The sequence below is a fragment of the Dipodomys merriami genome, unplaced genomic scaffold (genome assembly GCF_024711535.1).
Source record: "Dipodomys merriami isolate MVZ:Mamm:240054 unplaced genomic scaffold, mDipMer1.0.p SCAF_2, whole genome shotgun sequence".
Lineage (NCBI taxonomy): Eukaryota > Metazoa > Chordata > Mammalia > Rodentia > Heteromyidae > Dipodomys > Dipodomys merriami.
Genome location: NW_027203381.1, coordinates 62,452,955 through 62,480,843, shown reverse-complemented (window position 1 = coordinate 62,480,843; position 27,889 = coordinate 62,452,955). Strand labels below are relative to the sequence as shown.

The following is a 27,889-nucleotide window of genomic DNA, read 5'->3' as shown; positions in this document are numbered from 1 at the left end:
ACTGGAATTTCAAGTTCAGGGGGAGATTTAATAATAAGATGTGTGACTTTGGAACTTGGGAAGGCTCATGAGATTCCAGGAGAAATATGCTAGTTTGTACATGTAAGCTTGGGAACCACAGGCTCTTGAGCCTACCAGCAGACCACTAATTGAATGGCAGCCCCATCCCAATGCACTCTTTTGACCACATGTAAATGGAGAATATAGGGGGAGAACATATGGTATGTCAGTTTACACATGTGCACATATTTTAAACTTTAGTGAGGAATTACAACATAATGGCTGCATTCTATCAGTAGTGCTTAGCATTTGGCCATGGAAGACAAAGCAGGTAAGGACCGAAAGTGGAAGAACTTACAATGTAGCAGGGCTCGCAGTAGGCTTTCTTCTCCACCGCATAGAAGGGCTGCCCTCGGAGCTTGTTGCTGCAGATGATGCAAGTGAAACAGTCCACGTGGAAGACCTGATCCATGGCAGTGCATCCTGTACCTTCCCCAACCACATTTTCCCCACAGCGAGCACAGCGGCCTGCAAGAAAAAGGAGTTTGCTACAAACAATGCACTTCTTGGATCTTTTTCTTTTCCTTTCCTTTCCTTCTATTCTTTCCCTTTCCCTTGCCCTTTCCCTTTTCCCTTCCCTTCTCTTCTCCCCTTCCCTTCCCTTCCCTTCTCTTCCCTTCTCTCCTTTCCCTTCCCTTTCCTTGTCTCCTCTCCTTTCCCTTCCCCTCCCTTCTCTTCCTTTCTTTGTTTTGTTCTTCCTTTCCTTTCTCTATCACCAGCACTGGGTCTTAAACTCAGTGCCCTTAACCTTTTTGCCCAAGGCTGGTGCTCTACCATTTGAGCCACACATCCGATTTTGACTCTTTTCTGGTTAATTGTAGATATGAGTCTCAGATTTTCTTTCCCAGGCTAGCTTCAAACCATGATTTTCATATTTCAGCCTCCTGAGTAGCTAGGATTACAGGTATAAGCCATCAGTATCTGGCTTACTCTTGGATCTTTCTAAAGAAGCCAATGTCAGGAAATTAGTGTTGGGGCTGGGAAGGTGGCTCAGAGATAGAGTGCTTGCCTTGCATGCATGAGGCCCTGGGTTTGATTCCTCAGCACCACATAAGCAGAAAAAGCTGGAAGTGGTGCTGTGGCTCAAGTGGTAGAGCGCTTGCCTTGAGCTGAAGAGCTGAGGGACAGCGTCCAGGCCCAGAGTTCAGGCCCCACAACCACCACCACCAACAACAAAAAGTAGTGTTATCCTTCTATATTACAAGTTTAAGAGGAGTATAATTCAAAATGCTGGGAATGAAAGTAACAATCTACAGAATAATCCAAGAAAGTCTTTCTCCATGGAGAGTCTAGACCTTCAGTAAGAATGTGAAGTATGTGGGTATGAACTCAAACTCCAATTCTTCTCACAAAAGCTTTGGTTATCAAACCTCTGCACTCAGCCCTGTGACTGGGAGATCACACAGTAGTCAGTCTCTTATTTTCAGAGAACTCTGACTGCTGAAAAATAATCTCTCCCACGAGACCCAGGATATACCATCTTTACTCTAATATCTACCTATTACTTACAGTTCTGTCTTCTAGGGCTCATGAAAGAATTCTCTTATTTTGGACTTGATGCCTTCTAGTATACTAATAATTCAGTTAGTGCTGCTTCTCATTCTGTTCTTTAGTTTGAGTATCCTTAGATCTTGCAATGGTTTCTCAAACTGTGATGCTAATAGCACTCCTGACCTGACCCTGGTTGTCACTATCTACCCAGTATTCTGCAAAACTAGAGCATTCTTAAATCTACCAATGGGGAATCTGGACATCAAATTAGGCAAAATAAATAAACATATTCAGTTTTAAATACTAATAGTAAAGTATAACTTAAGACACACATTTAGGATTGTATAGTAGCTCAGTGATACAGTACTTGCCAGCATACCCAAGAAGCTATAATTCCCAGCACCACCACCACCAACAACAAAAAGAAAAATACACACACACAAAAAGGAGAAAATCAAAACCAAAAAACCATATTAAGACACATATATCAGTGAGAGTCACTATACTACGTGTGATCTGTATCTTTATCTGGTTTTTCTTTCTTTTCTTTTCTCTCTTTCTCTTTCTTTCTTTCTTTCTTTCTTTCTTTCTTTCTTTCTTTCTTTCTTTCTCTCTCTTTCTCTTTCTTCCTTTCTTCCTTTTCCTTCCTTCCTTCCTTTCTTCCTTTCTTCCTTCCTTCCTTATCTTTCTTTCTTTTTGTTTGTTTGCTTGGGCACTCTACCTAAGCTCTTGTGCTCAAAACTAGCGCTCTATCACTTTGAGCCACAGCACCACTTCTGGTTCTGTGGTGGTTAATTGGAGATAAGAGTCTCACAACCTTTCTTGCCTGGGCTGGCTCTGAACAGCAATCCTCAGATTTCAGTCTCACCAGTAGCTACGATTATAGGTGTGAGCCACTGGCATCTGGCTTTATCATGGAATTCTTGAGCTAGCAGCCAGGTTATGTCTAGATTTCCTCTTTATTATTTGTTTGACTAACTAAAAGAAATAATAGGTAAATATGAGACCACTGAGTATATCAGGAAGTAATTGCAAGCTTTTGAATATAAATTATAGCAAACCTACTGTTTCATAGATGTCAGACATTTTTTTTTTAACCTGGACTTCTCTAATTTCAAATATACCACAATTTATAGTTAGATAGGAAACTGAGTTACAAAAATGGTTAACCTTAAGCCCAAGCAGTCTAGCTTCAGTGTCTGTATTCCTAACCATTCTGCACAGTTGCCTTTTCTGGTGTGGGTACATCAAGATCTCTATTCTGGAGCACTGTGGACGGACTTTTCACAGGGGGTCCTTTCAGCACCCCATCACACTGGATTGACAACCACTTCACACACAGAAAACTGGGAGGACTAAATATTTCAACTTAGGAGAAAAGAGTGAATATATTTCTAATTCTCTCTCGGCTGCACTTTTCTGTGGGAAGTATTCCTTTATATTCTGTTGCAGGATTAGAATGTGTCTTTTAAAGAAGACTCAAATTATCCAATCATTTAATATTGTGTGTGTGTGTTGTTGTTGTTTGCTGCTGCTGATGTTGTTGTTACTGGGGCTTGAACTTAGGTCCTTGGCTATCTTACTTATTTTTTGTTTGCTCAAGACTAGGGGACTCTCCTTCTTGAGCTATAACTCTACTTCTGGCTTTGTGCTGGTTAATTACGGATAGGGACTTTTGAATTTGTCAGCCCAGGCTGGCCCTGAACTTTGAGCCTCAAGTCTTAGCCTCTTGAATAGTTATGGTTAGATGTGTGACCCGCCAGTACCCCGCTCAACAGTTAATATTAAATATCATATTCTTGACACTTGATATTTTTGTATAGTATTTGCAAAAGACTTGGTAGCTGGTTTTTAAAAGTTCTAACCTAAAGATATGATACCTATTTTTATTATTAGGCATATAATTGAGAAGACTTTAAAATTCTTCTACTTTTGTTTCTTTTTTTTTCTTTTTTTCTTTTTTTGGGTCTGGTAGTGGGGCCTGAACTCTGGGCCTGGGCGCTGTCCCTCAGCTCTTCAGCTCAAGGCTAGCGCTCAACCACTTGAGCGACAGCGTCACTTCCGGCTTTTTTTCTTTTTGCTTATGTGGTGCTGAGGAATCGAACCCAGGGCCTCGAGCATGCAAGGCAAGTGCTCTACCACTGCGCCACCTTCCCAGCCCCTACTTTTGTTTCTTATTACATATGTTATTGTGATTATTATAAAAACAAAACTCAAAATCTTTATTGCTTTACAAGAAAGTTAGCTATCCTATGCTTACAAATAATGCTAAAATTCTGAGCATTTCATGTCATCAATGAACAACATCTCATTAGGACATTAACATAAAGGGGCCCTTAATCTATGTGAATGCTAATAAGAACATATTAGTTTCTTTTTGAAATGGTAACTTTAAAAATAGTATAGCTGTTAAATCAAAGTCAATGAAATTATTTTTCTCTATTACTCTTTTCCTTTTCCTAAAAGGCAAAAAGGATCACTTGACAACACATCAGCCCCTTACCAGGAATCTGTGGATCACACATTGAAAACAAATAATTCTGGCTGAGTAGAGAATAGACTATTGATCATAGTGGTCTCTTCGGTAGCTATAGGTGGCATTTAAAAAATCTAGGTCACAAATGCTCAAAGTAAAATATGTAGCGTCCAAGAGCTGGAGCGTATTTGGTTTATGAATAGTTAGATACCTATGTATGTGCATCTACGAGGAAACTTTTATCAGTGATGTAAGGGTAAAGGTCATGTTGGAGAGATAATCTTTGAATTTTCACTGTACTCAACACAGCCCAGCATCTACTCTGAGCATTGCTACAGTTTGCTCCTGGGTAACATTACAAATGGATTAAGCATCATGGGCACCTTTTATAACTCTGAGACTACATACCTCCAACAATCACATGAAGAAATGTATGGCACAACACAGTTATGGAAATATGCAAGGAAAATCACCTCTGAGAGGGTTGGGTAAAGGTTTTATGGAGAAATAAACATTCGATTTTGACATTTTTTTAATGGGATTAGACAGGTGGGGATGGAAGAGAGAGAAAAACAACAAGAAAAAAAAAACAAAAAACCTCTAGGTTTTCCAAAGAAGGAATGAGTGTTTGTGGTTTGCCAGATTCAAAAATACTGCGGTACCTGGGGATGAGACAATTGAGTTTTGTCTTCTCAGTTTATGAAAGCAGATGGACTGTATTCATAAAAACAACTTTCTTCTTAATGCTTGAAGAATATTCTCTCAGAGTGGGTCAGGCTAAAGTGTTGAACCCAAACGTGACCAGCTCTGCCTTCTGTACTTTTCCTATTCTTGAGATAAATTGGGGACACTGGCCTCAAGGGCAGTCAGTCTGGCACCTTAAAAATTCACAAGCTTAGAAAAAAAGAGCGAAGAACCAAAATTAAAAATAGCTCTACCCATCAGCAACACAAAAAGGTGCCCAAATGTTCCCTTTTCACATTAACAAAAATATACAAACTAAGCCTTTTAGAGAAGCATTTGAACTGCAAAGAAAGCTTTTCAAGCACACAGAGAATCCCTGCCTCTAGAGGGACTTGCACTACACTTTATTAAAAGCACACTACAAACTTAATGCCCATCTCTTAGACAAGTGTCTCGGCAGTTTAAACAAGAAAAGCCAGAGGAATGGTGCCAAGCTTCAAGGCATCAGAGCATGAAGGAAACACAGTTGATCTGAGGGCAGTTAGAAGCCAGAGCTCTGTTGCAGGGCTGGTGTGAAGAATGCCTTCGTGGTGCTCAGCACAACAAATTAAAAGAACCAAGAACAGTGGCCCAGAGAGCCTGCCAGTTTTGTCTGTGAATGAAGTTTCATAAAACATCCACATCTAAATCTTGCTTATCCATTAGTACATGTTTTTATACAGCTTTACATTGTCTGTGGTGCCACCCGTGGATTCTTCCCACCCTTCTTCTGTTTCCTACCTTCAGTAATCTCGCCAGTATTTCTGAAGCACTGGCTTTCTATCATCATGCTTAGCAGTAAATCAGGTTTCTCTATTCCTGGGCCTTTGTAATAGCTTCCTCATTGCTCACATAGCTCTGGTTTGCCCATTCTTTGGACAAAAGGGTTTAGGGAAGTTTTAAGAACTGAGCTGAATTTGCAAGGCTGGGAGAAAACTTCACATTGTTTTAGGGCAGAGCCACCCTAGCAAAATCAACAGATTAAACTAAGGTGGTAAAGTAGTAGAATATGGGTTTATTAATTAATTAATTTATTTTTGCTGGTCCTAGGGCTTGACCTAAGGGCCTGGCCAACTGTCCCTGAGTATATTTTTGCTCAAGGCTACTCTAGAGCCACAGCTCCATTTCTGTCCCTTTTTTGGTCATTAATTGGAGATAAGACACTTATGAACTTTGTTGCCCAGGCTAGCTTAGAACCATGATCCTCAGATATCAGTCTCCTAAGTAGCTAGGATTATAGATGGAGCTTGGAATATGAGTTTTGATATTTATTTTTTAAGGGTAGTTTGAATTTACTTTTGTTATAATGTACAAATAATCACTTTAATTCAAAAAGGTATTAAGCTAAATTAAACACACACACACACACACACACACACACACACACACACACACACACACACACACACACACACACACACAATCTCCCAATGTTGTCAGGGAAAGAAGTTTAGAATTGGGTGACAAAATCTTGGGTGACAATGTAGAAGAGATGAAATGAAAGCTGAGCCACCTAATGATAAAGAGATATTATGAATTTTGACTTACATATAATTCATTCATATCTGTGTAATGTTTAGCTAAGATCTTCAAGTGAAGAGATAAATTGAAAGGGCAGTCCTATACAGAATTGCAAAACAACCCTAATTTAAATATATGCATAGTGATAGAGTGTAACAACAACAAATCATCCTGTGTTTTTTTCTGGTCTAAGCACTACCCTAAGTAAACATGCTCTTGCTTAACCCTACTAACCCTTATTCATTATTCTTATCCCAAGATGAAGTTATCAAAAGAAGAACACAATGGAGCTGAGATTGGAGAAAGGTTTGACTTCAAAGGCTCATTTTCTTCATCAGTGCATGATTTTCTATTATTAACCATTTTATTATTTAATCATGATTCTGATGTTCTTAGCATTGTTCAAGAACAGGACCCACTACTACTCCCAAAGAAGAGTCAGCATAGCTACACTTCTGTAAGCCCTTAAGTCAGGCATCTGAGAAGAAATGCAAAATGGTTGAGCTACTATTGCAACAGATCTTGTGTTGCTTCCTAACAGGAAAGATCACATGTTGTCTCCCTACCCCCACCTCTATAATTGATATCTTTAGTATGGGTGAAACTAGGAAATAATGATTTTTGGAGGTCATCTAGGTCATTTTCATGCAGTAGGTATAAGAATCACTTCTGTAACAGGTATTTTGTGTATGTATGAATATATATGTAGATATATATATACATAGATCCATATCTATAGCTACATGAATATATAGATATAGATTTGCATATATTTACAAGTTGTATTTTGTCCTGGAGTATTGGAAGTAGTTCAAAGATTCAAAAGAACAGCATCCTAGGAAAATTAATATTGAGCTGCTAAATGCAGTGATTTGGATACTATCATCCTTAGTTCTGACCTTTATTAACTTGCTAATATACACACAAGTAGTCATAGCAACAACTTTTTGACAACTTCCTTTCTCAGAAAAACCACCAGTTAAAACACACACACTCACACACACACACACACACACACACTCACACACACACACACCACAGCTACCTCTACCAAACAAAACTGAGGTATTGCCATTTTAGTCTTAACTTTTTTTTTTTTTTTGGTCAGTCGTGGGGCTTGAACTCTGGGCTTGAACTCTGAGTTGTCCCTCAGCTCTTCAGCTCAAGGCTAGCACTCTACCACTTGAGGCCACAGAGTCATTTCTGATTTTTTGAATGGTTTATTGGAGATAAGAGTCTTATGGGCTTTCGTGCCTGGGCTGGCTTTGAACTGTGATCCTCAGATCTCAGTCTACTAAGTAGCTAGTGTTACAGGCATGAGCCACTAGTGCCTGGATATTTTTAACTTTTAAAACAACTTCATATATACTATTTTTATATATTATTATTTTTATATATACACACAAAATACATATGTATAGATCACTGAATATATCATTCTATATACGTGTTTGTATACATGCATGTGTACATATATATGTGCATCTATCTATCTATCTATCTATCTATCTATCTATCTATCTATCTATCTATCTATCTATGTCATTCTCCCAACAATCCTGTGATGTAGGTACTGTCATCTTCTCATCATAGAGAGGTTGTAAGCTTTGTTCACAGCCTGAGATCCACATTGAAGCTGAACATTGAGACCTATGTAGAGTGGCTTTAGACTACACTCACTCAACCTCTTACTACCCTCAGAAATCCACAATGTTTAGGATTTATTTGCCTGGCATATAGCTTACATAAAAGCTTACAACATTCCTCAGAGGAATCTAACTATCTCTTTTGGCCAAAGCAAGTATTATTCTTTCAAGTTAAATTTCCACACACAAATACTGTGGGATTCCGACTCTTAATGCTTAATCTATTGTATATTCAATATTCACTTCATGATCGATCTGTGCACAGAAAAATCAGCATTGATGAGTATGGTAATCACTATAGCGACATTTACTTTTGAGTCTGACTTGAATTTGTTTTGTAGCATCTGACATGGGAATTTGTATTATCCTCAAATTGACTCAAATTTGCTCACTTGCTTTTAGCTTTTTTTTGGTAGAAAAATCTCCAAATTTATTCTGGCTACTCAGAGCAAATGTAACATTGAGGTGACTCAAGAAGCTGTTTCTGAATGTTTTCTCTCTGGGTGTCCAGCAACACTGTATATTTATGTAGTGCTTTGCAAGTACTTTCTTATTCATCAATATGTCTGCTGCTTCAGGAATCCTGGGAAACAGAGGTAAGAGATACAAACACCTTCACTTAAAAGTAAAAAAGGCTTATAAAGCTTATAGAACTAGTCAAGAGTTCAAAGTACGATGTAAGATTACTTAAAGTTATAACCAACAACAACTCAAGTAAAAGAGTGTCACATAGACACATACATACACATAACATAACACGCCTACACACACCTCTTTACACAAAGGAATCGGTATTTCATTTGTAGTTTCCAATGGTCAGATTATCCTTCTCATTTAGAAAAGGTGTATGCTATGGACTGAATGTGCCTTCCTTAAAATTCAGGTGTGGCCGATGTGACAATATTACAAGGAGCATTTGGCTTTTGAAGATGTTAATTGAGCCATGAGAGTGTGTCTCATTACATGACTATGTAAGAAAGTTTCAGGCAGCATTCTGTTAGCTTGTCCTCTCAAACTGTTGCCATGCAAGGAGGCAACTGCTGCAGAACCTCCCTGGTCTTTTGATATTGGAAAATACTCATCTCTAGAACTGTTAAGGAAATAATTTCATGTTCTCCAAAATTTACATTATTTCTTGTATTCTGTCATCGCAATATAAAGCAGACTAAGACAATGTGTGGCTACTAAAAGATCTGTAGCCTTATAGTATACGTGCATCCATGAGAGATACAAACTTAGATACTAGACTCAAAGGAGGCAAACACAAGCTATGATAACATTATTCCTCTGGGTTTCTGACAAATGAAACTTGAAAATAGAGTTCACAAGGTTGTTTCATAATTTTCATAACTCATTTGAATCGTACAATACATGATAAATTATATAATCATCCTCTATTAGCAAGTGAGTTAACACAGGAATAATTTTTGCATGAATTGAGATGTAGGTAGCAGAGCTGCAATTCAAGGCCAGTCTAGTGATGTTGGAGCCAAACCATCATATCTTCACACAAGGCACTGACACAGAGATAGTCTCAACTATTTCTTGGGAAGGCGATTAGACTTATTTGGACTTTTGTTTTTCAATTTAGTGCCCAAATGCTCAGGGCCACTATTATCAATATTTATATACTCCTAGAATACATAGATAATTGAGAAAGTATCTAGAAGTATCTATTTATATACGGATGTAAAACCAAGGTTAAGAGAAGCAAGGACTTGATTAAGACCCCAAATGCAAGCTGACAGCAGAGAGAAGAACTGAATCCAGGCCTTCTGGTTTTCAGTGTGCTATTCTTTCAATCTCCACAAAGCTGATGGGTATGCTACCTCAAATATTAATTTCTTTCCACTACTAACAGTAAATTATCATGGCGAGACACTGCAAAGTTGACAAGAATGGCTAATACATCTGGAACAAGGTAAATTCCTTTATCATTTCAACCCATAGGACCATTGCTCTCTAAGCTGTTATGTTCTGGATTTATATATTTATATATATGTATATTATAAAAAATGCAATGAGTGATGGCAGAATTTGAGGTAATACGTCAAGTAAAGGCAAGTATGAGATAAACAAGATAGGTCTTCGGCCCCTGTGCAACCATATCTGGTATAAACTGACTGCTAATGCACACTGGTATTACGTTTTATTTTCACTTGATGAATGTTTCCAGTTTTACTTCATTAGTTTTGTTTGATAAGGTAATTAGATGGAATAAATGTTAACTCATATATAGAACATGAGGATGGATCCTATCTGGGCCATTACGTAATCTGTAAACTTGGGTAACTATTTCATATATTGAAGGCTTATATGCAACAGGAATAGAGATCAGCCCTAGGTACCTCAAATTATTTCTTCAACTGCAAAGTATCTCTCTTTCCTCTGTCTCCTTCTTTCTTTCTCTTCCCCATCCCCCCTCTCTCCATACACATATATATTTATATATGTACACAGACATAAACATAAGCATGCATATATATTTATATATATATATATCTATATATATATAAAACAAAATATAAGAAATTCCTCTAAGATATATTGTGGTAAAATAAAGCTTGGTGATGAATCTAGATATAAATCACATGCACAAAAGAATGGAATATACTACCATACCTGGAGCTTCCACTCAGCAACCACATTCTAAGCAATTTAGATGAAAAATTCACAAGACAGAATGCAGAACTGATGGGCATAGACAGAATTGGAGGAGCTAAGTGCCTTACTGACAATGTGATACATCTTTGCAGTGGGGGTGGGTAGATGAACGTCACACATACTTGATATAGGCTGTAACATCATTACTCAAAGGGAGACCCATCGGCACAAAGTCTTAAGGACCTCAGGCCATTCCACTCTTGTGTTTCTATAAAATCCTCTTTCCTGAGCTGCCATCTGCATCTGATTCCCTCTCCAGCATTTGCATAGCAACACTGAGCTTTCTGAGTGCTGAAGTGACGTCTAGGGAACAGTTATTAATATACGTATGTATGCACACAGTATGTGAAAATATGCAAGATTGAAAGCGATTAGTGTATTACTTTGAGGTAATACTTTCCACAGGGACTGTGCTCCTGGAAAAATTCCTTTCTCTACAGAAGCTTTGCAGAGTCATCTGCTATCACTTACCAGAATGTTTGGGATGAGCATGGTGTCAATTTTAAGGAAACACACTTCTCAATTTTCTTTGTTAACATTTGAATAAAACATGAGAAGTTTTCTACTCCCCCCTTCCACTTTCATTCAGAGAATACTTTCCTTCACAATCTTGCTTTGTGTGACAGTAAAACTACTCGCCCTCTCTTGCCACCTTCAGATCTGCAAAATCACTAGGTTCTCAAGTAGATAAGTTTCAATTCCATTCTAATAAATTCCACAGGCACTCATCATTTCTGAGTTGCAGACAAATGTTTTGCAATAAACACATACATATCATCTTAACTTCCAGTAAGAGCTCATGCACCTAAAAGATCATCAGAAACAATAGCAGAAGGCTATTATCCCTTCTGTAGAAGGGATAAGTCTAGAATTGATGGAAGACTTCCTGGATGATAGGAGACACATGATGGAAAAATAGAACATTGTCTAAAGGAGTCCTGTATGTCAGCTGGCTATATCTACATTTGTATCTCCTTTTTATTTTTGTAAATTTTCCTAAGAATCATCCCGGATGCAGTGCTTCATTCTAAGATGAATATTATCAGACAAATACACAAGTTGAATTTAGATTACAATCAACTAAGGATATGGAGAATCTACTCACTCGAGATTTCTGGATAGTCCTTCAAGGCTCCCAACTTGTTGAAACACTATAAAAGTGCTAAAATATTATATTTATGTAATAAACATAATAACATTCAAAAAGTTAAAAAATAAAAGAAATGAAAAAAAAAAGTCCTGAAGTAAGCCTGATCTATTTACGTCAGTAGGGTATTTCTGGGCAACTCCTCTTGTGCTAAAGTGGCTTCCATATTTAGACAGTCATACTCAGTAAACACATTTAATTTTATAAGATGACTAATACCCAAGTGCCTAATAACTAACAAGATAAGTCAAAGGCTTTTCCTTAGTAAGGCTTATTGAGAGATCTCAGCAAGCATGTAAACCTACAGAAACTAGGAAATGGGTTCTTGTAACAGTTTCTGTTATGCTATTTTATTTAAAGTTTCTGTCTTGGGCAAGAGATACCACACAAGGGGGAAGTGCAAAGTTTAAAGTCTTTAGCACAAATTTGGACTGTAAATACAGTCTGGCATTATCAGCATTCTGTTAAGTTCAAAGAAGAGATAGTTACAACAAATACAGCTTGCTTTATTTCTGAAACAAAACTGTGCACATATTTGTGGCCATCCTACTAATTAACCTGTAGATTGTTCCTTTCATCTATTCAGTGTTTTTCTCTCTCTAGCTACAACATGTTGGGGTTACCTTTTTTTATGCCATCTGGAATATATTCAAAATGTTCTCTTATAGGCACTAGACAGAGGATGGTACACATGATTAAGGATTGGAGCGGATGACTTGTACAGAAAGATTAAAAGAGCTATATACATACATAGAACGGTGCTGAAGGATGACTAAGGAGTGCCAGAATGATGGTCTATAAATATTTGAAAGGTGTAAACACTGACGAATAATTTAACATGGTGCAGGTGGTACAATTGGGAAGGATGGAACCTCTTAAAGGAAAGATCTTTATTAAAGAAAAATTTAAATTGCTTAAGATGCTCTACAAGAGATATGTGCATGGGTGATAGCAAAGTCCAAATAGGAATGACAGTTGCAAAAGTATTAGGGTGAGAAGAGGAAGACATGGGTTGGCTGTACCCATGCAGCTGTTTGTAAAGGTCATTTTGCCACCACTGGTCTCAGTTCCTTTTTCTATCAATTGAGGTGTGGACCAAAGAAGATTTCTAGATTTCAACAGTGTGCTATACTGTTCTCTAAGGATTTGGGGGATTCTGCCATACTGGGGAGAAATAGGGAGAGCTTCCTCAGAACAATTTCTCAGGAACTTCACCAATTCAAAAAAGTTTGTATAACACAATGCTTGATAAGAAGTGTACTCATTGCCTTGCCCATGTAATTGTAACCCCTCTTCTATGGTATTTTCACAATAGAAAATTAAAAAATCAGTTTGTATAAGAAATTTACAGATTTATAAAGTTTGAACTGGTTGGCTTTATATCCATTCCTATTCAAGACTTTTGACAAGCAGGTCTAGTCACAATATGGATACTTGCACAAAATATTCATAGAGTACCAGCAGACATAGCAGTGAGCAGAAGTGCTTGCTGTCTTTGTGGAAACCATGCTCCAAAGGCAACTTTTAACAAAGATTTGTCCAAAACTCACAAAAGAAGGGGGAAGAAACTCATGCCCTTTCCCCTCTGAGATTGAAAGTATCTCCATTTAACATTTATTGAATATTTAGCTACCAATGTTAAAGACTCATAGGCAGGTAAATATTCAAACTTAAACATCAAGGGCTTCCTGGGAGTTAAGCTCCATAAGAGCAGGACCTGGCACCTGGCTTCTGTGAAACATATGGACATAATTAATTACAGCATAATACTTGAGGCTGTTAGTGAGCAACATTAAAGAAATCATGAGAATTATATTAGAACAAATAGATTTCTCTAGAAACAGGTTCAACTTGAGGAAGGGATGTTGATCAGATAAAGCTTTGGAAGGGAGATAATTGAATCAGGCTATGCCAACTATGTAGAAAAATTTATCTAAGTCAAGACGCAAGAAGGAAGAAAAGCATTCTAACAAAGAATGAGATGAGTGAAATTTTACTACATAGTCGGAAGCTCTGGATAGGTATGAAGGATGGCAATAAGACTGTCATGGCTAAAGGAAATGCTAAGTAAAAACTTTATTCCATAGATGAAAGGATATAGGTTTCAAGCCACAAAGATGGTATGACTATAAATCTGTTTCAGGAAATTTTAGCCATTATGTGGAAGGAGACCTAAAGAGAAGAAAAGAGGCTGAAAAGCTATAGTATATGTCAATATTTCAGTCAAACAGTAAAATAATGTTTTCTTTTTTCAGCTTTTTCTATGCCTACTGATCAGGTAAGCCTTATCTTTCTCATCTCATAGACTAAAACAAAGAGTCTAACACTTTATGTGATGTAGAACATCACATAGACAACATTTGTACTTTAGTTGCTTGTTTGCTAACAAAATACATGATCTCTTTTGCACCTAGAAGCAGCTGGCAGTGAGGTTCAAGGGAAGACACAATGATTCAGATACACAAAATATATAACAACAACAACAACAACAACTAATCCATACAAGAAAATAAGCAAGTCAAGGGAAAAATCTGAATATGCAGAAACGAAAGTGATGGATAGCTTCTAAACTCCCATTATGGATAACCACAGATGTGAACAGAGTTAGGGGTGCTGGGAAATCACAATTATGCCTTCCTCTTGTGCATAAGAATTTTGGACATATGATTTTGTATATATTTGAGAGAGTACAGTTGTGTATGTTTCTCTGTGAGTTTCTGTGAGAGTGAGTGGGTGGTTTTGTGTGCCTGGTCTTGAGGGCTTTGGCAGCTGCAAGTAAACTATTACAATTTGCCATGGAGAAAGGTGTTTGAGAGAGACAGGAAGGGGCAATATTATCAATGTCTATCAGTATATTAATGTTCTCTTACAACCTCAACAAAACAATAAAGAGAGAGAAGACAACAAATAAATGACTAACCAAGAAAGATTTCAACAACAACAACAACAAAATACTGAGCTTCCAAATGTAACCCAGAGGAGCGTAAATTAGGTGGGAAAACTGGCTTCTTACATTGCATAGAGAATTTGTCTGTGTGTGGCTTTCTTGTTATTCTCTCCGGTGAATAGCTTCCTCTTTACCACAGCTCAGGACTTTGAGTACTTGGAATTCAGCAGAATAGTGGAATGAACACCTCAGAGGAAGGAGAAGCGTGTTGCCTTTTTAAGGATTTTTTTTTTAATTGTAAAGGTGATGTACAGAGGGATTGTAGTTACATAAATCAGGTATTGAGTTCATTTCTTTTTAAACAGTATCACCTCTTCCCTCATTTTCCTCACACTATTTTCCCTCCCAACTCCCTCCCCCACACAAGTTGTATAGTTCATTTTCAACATCATATCTAGTGAGTATCACTGCTGAATTAGTTCACCCTTTGTCCCACCATTTCTGTGATCTCCCTTTCCCTCCCTGAATCAGATAAACTTACAAGACAAAAGGTACAGAAGTCCAGTGTCTGGGTTAGTTCTTTTTTTTTTTTTTTTTTTTTTTGGTTGGGGGGGGATCCAGAAGTGGGGCCTGAACTCTGGGCCTGGGCGCTGTCCCTCAGCTCTTCAGCTCAAGGCTAGCGCTCTACCACTTGAACCACAGTGCCACTTTGGGGTTTTTCTGCTTATATGGTGCTGAGGAATCGAACCCACGGCCTCATGCATGCAAGGCAAGCGCTCTTCCACTGAGCCAACTTCCTAGCCCCTGTCTGGGTTACTTTAAATATTCAGATACAATTTGGTTTAAAGTGTGAATACACAATATCTTGCATCTTTTTCTCATCCTAATCCCAACTCTAACTGGAACACCTTGCCGAATCCTAAGCCTACATATAACTGAATCATAATATTAATAGCAAGCCTCCCTCTATTTCACATTTATCCTAACTCTTACTCACTTGTAGTTCTTAATTTTACTTGCATTTTGAACCTAAATTTTTAAGTGTTTTTCTATTTCCTGTCCTGTTTTATTCTTTTATTTTTTTAATTTTATTTTTTTGTAAAGATGCTTACAGAGGGATTACAGTTACATGTGTAAGGGAACGAGTACATTTCTTGTTGAGCATTATTACCTCCTCTGCTGTTCTCCCACTATCCATTCCCTCCCCCACCTCCGTCCCACCTCTCTCCCCATGTTGTAAAGTTTATTTTCAACATAGTGTCTTGCATCATTGTTGCAATGGGTTATCCTGTGTTGAACATAAATGTTATATTTCTCTAACCCTAAAGCTAATTCTGTCTGCGATCCTAACCCTAACCATACTAATAATGGTGGCTCAATTCAGTTAACAAAAAGTACTCAAGTTTTTATTCATCCTGTTAATCCACTGTACATCTTGAATTAAGTTAACTCTTCCAAATTAGATGATATGCACATATATAAAACATAATTTTATGTGAAAAACAGAAGGAGCAATAAAAAGGAAATAGAGGCAGTATAATCAAATACTGTAAATATATTATGGAAGGAGTTTAATGAAACTGCCACTTCTGACAATTAATAACCATTAATAAAATAACTAAAAATTAGTAAATAAAAAAGGTACAGAAGTAAAAAACTCACAAAACTGAAACACACACACACACACACACACACAAACTAAAATGAAAAATTTATTGTTTCCATTTCTTGGAGTTTCATTTTGATAAGCACCATTGTATATCACCATATGCATATAACTATTGAGTCCTTGTGATCTTCTCCTAAGAATATCCTCCTTTGATATAACTGTGTGAATGCTTAGAGTCCTGTTTTATTATTCCACGACAAGTCACTCCTTCTGTGCCCTCACTGGTTGGCTGATTCATCATAAAGACACAGCTGAGATTTAATGTGTACTTTTTATTATACAACTTTTTCAATTACCTTTCCTGCTTTTAGTGCCAGTACTGGGGTTTGACTTTGGAACCTCGTGCTCTTGCTTGGCATTTTTATTCAAGGCTGAAGTTCTACCACTTCAGACATAACTTCCACTTCTGGCTTTTTGTAGGTTGGTTGGAGATAAGAATCTCACTGATTTATTTTCCCCCAAGCTGGCTTTGAACTGTGATGTTGAGCTCTCAGCCTCCTGAGTAGATAGGATTAGATAACTATTCACATTCACCTGTACTATGCAGGCCGGAGTTCATGGCATGACTGGTCCTGGCTATTCCATTAGTGTCATGTGTACCCACACACTTTTACCTTAGAAGCTTGGGAGAAGTCACATTGTTCTTTAGGAAGACACTTTAGCACAATGTGAAGTAGGACACTGCCCTCGAACTCCAATCCTAATATTTCTTCAACAAAACTAACCAATAGCCACAGCCTGACTCTGGCTTCACCTGCTACCAGAGATATTTGTGTTGATGCCATATTCTTATTCCATTTGAACTTATTATTATGCTTATAGTATTGAGTCAGACTTTTCTAAATTAATTTAGAGTAAATCTAACCATAGTAAAGCTCTTGGTTCAATGACCAGCCCAGGGATGATGATGGGGGATGGGGGGTAACCGGAGGAAAGAATGAGAATGTTAATTTCTTAAAATCAAAGCAGAAGTTTACATAAAGACATTTCTGTGGTATATATACACAATGGAATTCTATGCCTCCATCAGAAAGAATGACATTGCCCCATATGTTAGGAAATGGAAAGACTTGGAAAAAATTATAATAAGTGAAGTAAGCCAGGCCCAAAGAAACATAGGTCCCATGGTTTCCCTTATTTGCAATATCTAGTATATGTCTGAGTCAAGCAGAAAAGGTCAGATAAGTTGAGGTTAGGGAAATGAACCCTAAGCTATGTATTCAAATGTTTTTTTCCTTTCATGTGATTGTTTCTAACACATTTATAAGATTATTTCTTTGTTGATTTGTATGTCCCTCCCCCAAGGCATAACCGCGGCTTTCACTGTATTTGATGTTGTTATAATTTGTGGAGGGGACGGGGAAAAACAAATCCTTTAAATAGGGATACAGGTGGACCCATTGCAACAATGAGATGTACAAGTCATTATGTCGAAATCGATCTTTACAACTTTGGTGTGTGTGGAGGGAGGGGATGATTGGGTGGTTGGGTGGGGGGGCCGCAGGGGGGAGAGGATGGGAAGGGATGGGAAAGGGGAACAAAGGAGGAGGCTACAATGCTTGATAAGAAATATACTCATTATCTTGCCCATGTAACTGTAACCCCTCTGTACAGTATTTTCACAAAAAAAAAAATACTTCTTTAAAAAATACCCACAAAGGGCTGAGAAGGTGGCTCAGTGGTAGAGCGCTTGCCTTGCATGCCTGAGGCCCTGGGTTCGATTCCTCAGCACCACATAAGCAGAAAGAAAAAAGCCAAAGTGGTGCTGTGGCTCAAGTGGTTGAGCGCTAGCCTTGAGCTGAAGAGCTGAGGGACAGCGCCCAGGCCCAGAGTTCAGGGCCCACGACCGGACTCCCCCCCCCCGAAAAAAAAGACATCCCGAAAAAAAAAGACATTTCACTGAGGAATAATGTAGGCTTTTCAATTAGGTATGAATAAGCCAACTTTAACACATTAGGATTTTAAAAAAGCAAAACACGTCAAAGAATTCTGCTCTTACTTTACTAGAATTCTGCTCTTACTAACTAGAATATTTAGAGGATGCATTATGACATTTTTTTTCACAATGGCTAAATGCCTTTGCTCAGGTATGCTTTGGCCATATTTCAAAAAAAAATTGGTGAAATACACATTTTGAGGCAAGGGCAGTACTAGGGATTGAACTCAGGGCCTATGCATGCTAAATATTTACTTAGACCTAAAATGTACTGTTTGTTGTTCATTAAAGCAAATATTTGTGATATTAGGTAGATGCAATGAATGAATCCAGCATACATGTAAGTAATTGTATAGGCCCCTGTTAGGATCATGACTAGGTTCTAGAATACTCTACCACAGATACTTTACCCTACCCAGGTTTCACCAGCTTCTTTTCTGTAAGCATGGATTAGAATTTTATAGGAGTAGAATTAGATATTTACTTTTAAGTAAGTATCTTACTTTTTAGAAGGGGTCATCGAGTGCTTTGTTCCATGAGGTATTTGTACGCTTTTCCATGTTTTGCCTATTAGTAGTTTATTTCCTGACTACTGACAAATCTCATTTACTCTTTTATCTATAAACTGAAACTCTTCAGGTTTTATCTATTACAAACTTTTGTGTATAAGCCTGGGTGGGAAAAAAGTCTCCACTTGCTTTGAGTCAACATTTAGAAGAAGAATTGCTAGGACTGATGTTAAATGTGCAGTTTTGAAAGATATCCGACAGTTTTTGCAAAGAGGCTTTATCATTTGACATATTACTACTGCAATACATAAGAATGAGTATCAGCAATGTAAGAGAATTTCACCTTCTAGTTAATACTTGCTATTGTCAGTTAATCAGTAAGGAGGTATATTATGGGTTTTTATTTTGTTTGTCTGATAAAGATTCTGAGCACTATTCACTTGCATATCAGTTCTTTGTATATTTTCTTCTGAGAGTGTCTTTTTAAGCCTGCCTTTAAAATTATTTATTTACTTATATATTTTTGTACCATTACCATGGTTTGAAATCAAGGGTCTTTAACTCTGGCTATATTTGTTGTAAGCCTTTGGTATGGCACTTTGCTAGTTAATTGGACACAGAGATTGGTAGACTTTTCTGCCATGGCTTGCTTTGAACCAGGGTCCTCTAAGTCTTGAACTACTGACTAGTCAGAATAATAGATGTGATTGCCTGAATCTGTTGCCTATTTTTATATTGCACTCTGTTATTTTTTTTTACTGAGTCCCAATAGTAATTTCCTTATTTGTTGCACATATTTTCTTCCTGTAAATGACTTGATATTTCATTTTTAGTAGTATCCTTTGAAAAGGCAAAGCAAAGTTTAGAAGTTTTGGTTTTTGTTTGTTTGTTTGTTTTTGCCAGTCCTGGGCCTTGAACTCAGAGCATGGGCATTGTCCCTGAGCTTCTTTTTGCTCAAGGTTAGAACTCTATCACAACGCCACTTCTGGCTTTTCTGTTTATGTGGTACTGAGGAATCGAACCCAGGGCTTCATGCATTGGAGGCAAGCACTCTACCAATAAACTACATTCCCAGCCCTCAAATTTTAGTTTTAGGAAACAGAATTTATCAGTTTTTCCTCTCCAGATTTTTACTTTGTATTATGTTGAGCAAAGTCTTTGCTTACAATAAATGTTCTGTTGTCATGAAAAAATTTCATAGTTTTAGCGTTTATACTAAGGGTTTTGATCCAAAAATATACACAAGGTTTTTATAATGAAAACTACACAACATTGCCAAGAGAAATGAAAGGACACATAAGTCAAAGGAGAGTTTCACCGTGAACATGTTTTGGAAGATAGTGTTTTTAAGGCATCTAGTCTTCTTCAACTGAGCTTAATAAGCAATATAATCTTAGGCGGCCTTTTTGGTATAATTTGACAAACATTCTAAAAAGCAAAAGGTATAGAATGACAAAATTAATATTTTTGGGGGGGAGGCACTGGAACAGAGTCTTCAACTCAGGGTTTTGCATTCTTGCTTGGCTTTTTTGTTCAAGGATAGCACTCTGCCATTTGACCTACACCTCCTGACCTGCTTTTTGTTGGTTAATTGGAAGGAGTCTGGCTGGGCTGGCTTTGAATTGTGATGTCAGCCTCCTGAGAAGCTAGGATTATGGGCAGGACATAATAGCACCAGTTTCTTTTCTTTCCTGCAGTACTGGAGATTAAACCCAGAGTACTCCACATGATAGTCAAGTGCTGAGCTATGTTCCTAGAGATTCTCCTCTTTGAGAAAGTTTCTAAGTTGCACAACCTAGACTAGTACTTGTGATCCTCTTGTCTCAGCTTCCCAAGTAGCTGAGGCATGTGTAACAATTTCTGAACTTAAACTACTTGAAGGGAAGATATGCTCTCAGGAAATAGCAGATTGACCCACAAAGGATCATTAAAAGATAAATTATGTAATACCATTCTACAGAAGGACATTTGTGCTTATATTTTGAAATTAATGTTTTACCTCAAATTTGTTCATTTCCTAAAAATAACAGGTGTGCATAGATAGCTAGAGGATCAATCGAGTTTTTATATTATATCAAGAGATAAGAATTTATATTTGATTTTTTTTTGTTTAAAAAATGCTTGATAGGAAATGTACTCATTACCTTATTCATGTAACTAACCCCTCTGTACAGTATCTTAGCAACAAAAAAATTAAAAAGAAAATGCTGAGGAAACACACAAACACACACACACACACACACACACACACACACACACACACACACACACACACACACACACACACAGAGCCAAAGTCAGGCACCGGTGGCTCATACCTCTAATCCTACCTACTCAGGAGGTTGAGATCTGAGGATCGCAGTTCAAGGCCAGCCAGAAGGAAAGTCCATGAGACTCTTTTCTCCAATAAGCCACCAGAAAACTGGAAATGATGCTATGGCTCAAGTGGTAGAGTGCTCATTTTGCGCTGAAGAGCTGAGGGGCAGCACCCAGGCCTAGAGTTCAATCCCCACGAACAACAACAACAAAAAAAGCCAAAAAACAAAAACAAAAACAAAAAACCTACAAAACACGAGGTACAAAAAACAAAGAGAAACAAAGAAAAAAATAAAATAGGAAAAAAGAGAACCAACTACATACAAGGTCTAATAAGAACCACTTGTTTCCCAACTGCCCAATAAATAAGTGGGATAATATTAAAGAGAAACATCTCTGAAGAGGAAAGAAGGATGGCCAACAGACACATGAAGAAATGCTCAACCTCTCAAGCCATAAAAGAAATGAAAATCAAAACAACATTGAGATACCACCTCACCCCAGTTAGAATGGCTATAATCAAGACCTCTAATTACAACAGATGCTGGAGGGGATGTGGACAGAAGAGAACCCTACTGCATTGTTGGTGAGAGTGTAAACTTGTTCAACCATTTTGGAAAGTATTATGGAGGTTCCTCAAAAGACTCCACATAGATCTCCCTATGACCCAGCAATCCCACTTTTGGGCATTTACCCAAATGTTCACAAACAAGACCACACTAAAGCTACCAGCATGACTATGTTTATTGCAGCATTATTTACCATAGCTAAGATATGGAACCAACCCAGATGCCCCTCAGTAGATGAATGGATCAAGTAAATGTGCTATATATAAACAATGGAATTCTATGCCTCCATCAGAAGGAATGACATCGCCCCATTTGTTAGGAAATGGAAAGACTTGTAAAAAATTATATTAAGTGAAGTAAGCCAGGCCCAAAGAAACATAGGTCCCATGGTTTCCCTTATTTGCAATATCTAGTATATGTCTGAGTCAAGCAGAAAAGGTCAGATAAGTTGAGGTTAGGGAAATGAACCCTAAGCTATGTATTCAAATGATTTTTTCTTTCATGCGATTGTTTCGAACACATTTATAAGATTATTTCTTTGTTGCTTTGTATGTCCCTCCCCCACCGTATAACCCCTGCTTTCACTGTATTTGATGTTGTTATAATTTGTGGAGGGGAAGGAAAAAAGCAAATCGTTTAAATAGGGATACAGGTGACCCCATTGCAACAATGAGATGTACAAGTCGTTATGTCGAAAATGAACTTTACAGCTTTGGTGGGGGCGGGGAGGAGGTTTAGGTGGGGGGGGAGGAGGGCGGATGGGGATGGGAAGGAGAAACAAAAGGAAGAAGCTACAATGCTTGATAAGAAATGTACTCATAAGGGAGCTAAAACAATAGAATGGAAGAAAGACAACCTCTTCAGTAAATGGTGCTGGCAAAATTGGTTAACTACATGTAGAAAACTTAAGCTAGATCCTTATATATCACCCTGCACCAGAATCAACTCCAAATGGATCAAAGACCTTGAACTCAAAGCAGACACTCTGAGAACATTACAGGATGGAATAGGAGAAACCCTAGGTCTCCTTGGCTCAGGCCGAAATTTTCTGAATAGAGACCTGGAAACACAACAAATCAAAGAAAGGTTGGACAAATGGGATTGCATAAAGTTGCAGAGCTTCTGCAGGGCAAATGACATAGCTAGCAAGATCAATAGAAAACCCACGGATTGGGAGAAGATCTTTACTAGCCATACAACGGACAAGGGTCTCATATCTAAAATATACTTGGAACTCAAAAAATTAAGCCCCCCAACAACAAATCCTCAAAGAAACAACTGCCCAATAAATAAGTGGGCTAAAGACTTAAAGAGAAACTTCTCTGAAGAAGAAAGAAGGATGGCCAATAGACACATGAAGAAATGTTCAACATCCCTAGCCATAAAAGAAATGGAAATCAAAACAACATTGAGATATCACCTCACTCCAGTTAGAACGGCAAAAATCAAGAACTCTAACAACAACAGATGCTGGAGGGGATGTGGACAGAAAGGAACTTTACTTCATTGTTGGTGGGAATGTAAACTTGTTCAACCACTTTGGAAAGCAGTATGGAGGTTCCTCAAAAGACTTCACATAGATCTCCCCTATGATCCAGCAATCCCACTTTTGGGCATTTACCCAAATGTTTACAAACAAGACCACACTAAAGCTACCAGCACAACTATGTTTATTGCAGCATTATTTACCATAGCTAAGATATGGAACCAACCCAGATGCCCCTCAGTAGATGAATGGATCAAGAAAATGTGGTATACATACACAATGGAATTCTATGCCTCCATCAGAAAGAATGACATCTCCCCATTTGTTAGGAAATGGAAAAACTTGGAAAAAATTATATTAAGTGAAGTAAGCCAGGCCCAAAGAAACATAGGTCCCATGGTTTCCCTTATTTGTAATATCTAGTATATGTATGAGTCAAGCGGAAAAGGTCAGATAATGTGATGTCAGGAAAATGAACCCTTAGATGTGTATTTTAATGTTTTTTTCTTTCATGCATGTGTTTCTAATGCATTTATAAGATTATCTCTTTGTTGCTTTGTATGTCCCTCCCCCACAGTATAACCCCTGCTTTCACTATATTTGATGTCAGTATAACATGTGGAGGAGATGGGGAAAAACCAGTTCTGTAAGGATACAGGTGGACCTGTTGCAACAATGAGAAGTACAAGTTGTCATGTCCAAAACGAGCTTTACAACGTCGGTGGGGGGGGGGGGAGGGGGAGGGAAGGAATAGGATTGGGATGGGGGGGGAAGAGGGAGGATGGGAAGGGATGTGAAGGGTAAACAAAGGAGGAGGCTGCAATGCTTGGTAAGAAATGTACGCATTATCCTGCCCATGTAATTGTAACTCCTCTGTACAGTATGTTCACAAATAAAATAAAATTAAATAAAAAAAAAAGAAATGTACTCATTATCTTGCCCATGTAATTGTAACTCCTCTGTACAGTATTTTCACAATTAAAAAAAATAAGAACCTCTTGTTTCCATATATTGCAGTTCATGTTGTTATGCTTCGTTATATATGATCTTATGCACTGAGAAGTTAGGTTATTGAGATCCCCTGTTAAGAATATCATATGCATATTCTAGTTCTTACAAATGAGGGAGATTATGCAACCTACTTTTCTTTGGTTCTGGCTTATGTTACTTAATATAATTTTTTCCAAGTCTTTCCATTTCCGTATGAATAGAACAATGTTATTCTTTCTGATGGAAGCATAGAATTCAATTGTGCATATGTACCACATTTTCTTGATCCATTCATCTACTTACGGGCATCCGGGTTGGTTCCATATCTTAGCTCTGGCAAATAATGCAGCAGTAAACATCATCGTGCTGGCCTTGTTTGTGGTCATTTGAGTAAATTCCCAGAAGTGGGATTGTTGGCTCATAGTTTTGCATATGAGTTTATGCAATATGTGGAAAGGAAAGGGAATCATAGAAACAGCAGTACAATGGATGAACCAAAGCAACATTGCCACTCACTTGACACTATGTTGGACATGAACATTACAACTTTCAAGGAAGGGCAGTAGGGAGGAGTAAGTGGGAGATAATGAGGGATGGGATGACAATGATTAAAAACAGATGGACTCACTGACTTATGTATCTGTAACCCATCCTGCTCATCACCTTTTCAATTAAAAATATATACACACACACAACCAAAACAAATTACACTATTTTTCCTGGTAGGGGAAAGATGACAATTGTTTTATAATTTGCATGAATTAAATTGACAAATACTACATTAGAATGAGGTCAGCTCTCAAGATCATTCCAGAAAGATGTAAATTTTACAACCTGATAAGCACATCAAAAAAGATTCACTGTATGAGCACAACCTGGAGACAAAAGACTTGAAATGGTGCTTTTATGGGCTCAGGCTTATTTTTCATTTCTTATCATTTACTGAGTCTGAAGGGTTTAAAATTGATAAAAGTAAATGTTCTTTGACTATCATTGCTTGGCCCTCATTGTGTTGAGTTTTCTAATATTAAAACTTATTCTTAAAAAATGAGAGTGAGTTAGTTATAAAGTTCTAAATCTAGTCTTATAAAACAATGTTCTTTACTAATATATGAATGTAATTTTTCTAATGCAGTGGAATAAAAAGTCATAATGGATTAATGTGAAAGAATAGAGCCCACAATTAAGTGTAATTTCTCTTTATTAAAATTGATGTAGGTTATTGGGTCTGGACAGGCCCATCTAATAGAAAATATGAATGTAGCAGCACATAAAACATATTACTTTCTTGGAGGCTTAAAATGTAGGAGAGAGCACATTCAAGCCCACAGGTAGAGCCATTTACTCACTGGTGTTATTATGAGAAAATTAAAGTCCAGAGCCCATTAGGCAACATAGTCCCTATTGCAAAAGCAACATTTAGTGGACAAGAGCAGCAGAGTAATTGACTTGATGATGCCTGTGCTAATATCTACATTAGTTCTTATGCTGATAACTTGGATTCCCCCTGCTTTACTGATTCTGAATGTAAGTATATATGGATGTACATGACTAGCACTACTGTAGGCTTTTGTAAGCATTCAAATGAAACAAAGGACATATATGTATATATGCACATATGCATATATACACATATATACATGTGTACATATGTATGTATATGTATATATACATATATGTCCTTTGTTTAATTTGAATGCTTATAAAAGCATATATATATATATATATATACATATATATATGTATATATACATGTATAAATGCTGGGCACTGGTGGCTCATGCTTATACTCCTAGCGACTCAAGAAGCTGATATCTGAAGATTGTGGTTTGAAGCCTGCCTGAGCAGGGAAGTTTAAGAAATGCTTATTTCTAATTAACCATCAAATGCCAGAGTTTGGAGCTGTGGCTCAAGTGGTAGAGAGATACCCTTGAGCAAAGAAAAAAAGCAGCTAAGGAATAGCACTGAGTCCCTACTCCTCTCTCTCTCTCTCTCTCTCTCTCTCTCTCTCTCTCTCTCTCTCTCTCTCTCTCTCTCTCACTCGCTCTCTCTTTCACTTTTTAAGAGTAAGTTTTAATATTAGAAAATTCAACACAATGAGGGTCAAGCAATGATAGTCACAAAACATTTGCTTTTATCAAATATAAAAGACATAAGAAATAGAAAGTAACTTTTGGAGATGATTACAGAATAGTACTACTATCACTTAAGCTGGGTTATTTCCTAGCAAGCACAGGGCTCATTCCAGTTCTGGCCATTAGCAAGAGACAATACTCAAATAGCCATCACTGAAGAAAGCATTGCAGATTCAGATTTGTCATGGGTTCACAGATAGTGATTATATCCAAGCAGAGCTGACATAACAGGATCTTTCTAAAGTAATAAATTTCAGTTACCAGTTGCTTCTTCCCTTATTCCTCTTTAGCACCCTTCTCCCCAGTTTCTCCAGAATATCACTGAAGGAAGTATGCATTGACTTAACTTGAAGAGTTATGCATCATAGAACTTTAAATTGTGATACTACATATATGTAAGAACCAACCTCATATGTTCAACCTCTATGTCCTCATGATTCCTGTGTGTGTGTGTGTGTGTGTGTGTGTGTGTGTGTGTGTGTGTGTGTGTTTGATACTGGTGTTTGAATTTAGAGCCTTTTACTTGCTAGGCAGGGACTCTACCTCTATGCCACACCGCTAGCTCATTAGTCCTTTTCTTTATACTCTGCCAATTCATTTTCACTAGTTACTTTCATATTTTGCCCTCCAAAGTCTGTCTCAAATGCTGCCTTCTTCAGGATGCCAGACCAGAAATGGCAGTGCACACCTGTCATCTCAACTTCACAAGAGATGGAGACGAAAGAGTTGTGAGTTTAAGGATAGCTCAGGCAAAGTTAGTGAGACCCAAATTCCAAACAACAAAAGGACTGGGCATAGCTCAAACTGTGGTGCATTTGCCTCCCAGATATGAGGCCTGAGTTCAATTCTGCATATAAAAAAAAGCAGCAAACAATAAATTAGTCCTTTCTTTCTTTTGTTCCTCCCTTGATTCCTTCCTTCCTGTCCTTTTCTTCTAATGAATACTCCCATTTCCATGCTCTGTGAATTGTAGGCTTACCACCTTGGTTCTTTTAAAATTCTTTCTTTAAATTACTGTAGAAAAAATTTTTAAACAGGCGATCATTTTAATTCAGCTTGTGCTAAAGATATTTATATAACTGTCTAATTTTACCTATAAGACTTGATAGAATGTTTATGGCAGAAAGTGCTCATTTATTTATGTTCTTTATGGGAAAACCAATCAATGCCTGATACCACAAAGACTTCAAATCAATGTGTAGCATGGTAAACCATCATTCTGAAAAGATTTTTTTTTAATATCAAGACAGTGGAGAAGGGAGTTTGATATTTATTTATGCCAGCAGTGTTCTCATAACACGAGTTGAAAGGCGTATTGTTCATTGGTTTATGGAAATTATATGTTTCTGATGTCAGATGGACAACCAGAGTCAAATAAATTGAGCACAAAGGTCCCAATTACATGTTCAAAGTCAAGCAATGAAAAGATTATTTACATTTGTGGTTAAAAGCAGCCTAAATTCCTTCAAATGAGGATTCCCTCACTCTTTCACTAAAGAGCTTTAAATCATATTTACCAGATTGTCTTCTAAATTGAATTATTATAGTTAAAGAATAATTAGGACCAAGTTTCTGAGACTATTTCCTCTGCCTTGAAGTTGGTTCTGATACTAGGCGCAAGGGCTCATGTCTGTAATGCCAGCTACTTAGAGGGGGAGATTAGG

General features: G+C 37.5%; 1 protein-coding gene across 6 annotated transcripts in view; it reads right to left on the bottom strand.

Annotated features, from left to right (window-relative positions):
- The window catches only part of Lpp (LIM domain containing preferred translocation partner in lipoma), a 694,821-nt gene that overhangs the window by 118,500 nt on the left and 548,432 nt on the right, over positions 1-27,889 (bottom strand). For all 6 annotated transcript variants that reach the window (XM_070029814.1, XM_070029810.1, XM_070029813.1 and 3 more), the window contains one exon: positions 359-528. In XM_070029814.1, the coding sequence (XP_069885915.1) occupies positions 359-528 (170 nt within the window). The remainder of the gene's footprint in view (positions 1-358; positions 529-27,889) is intronic.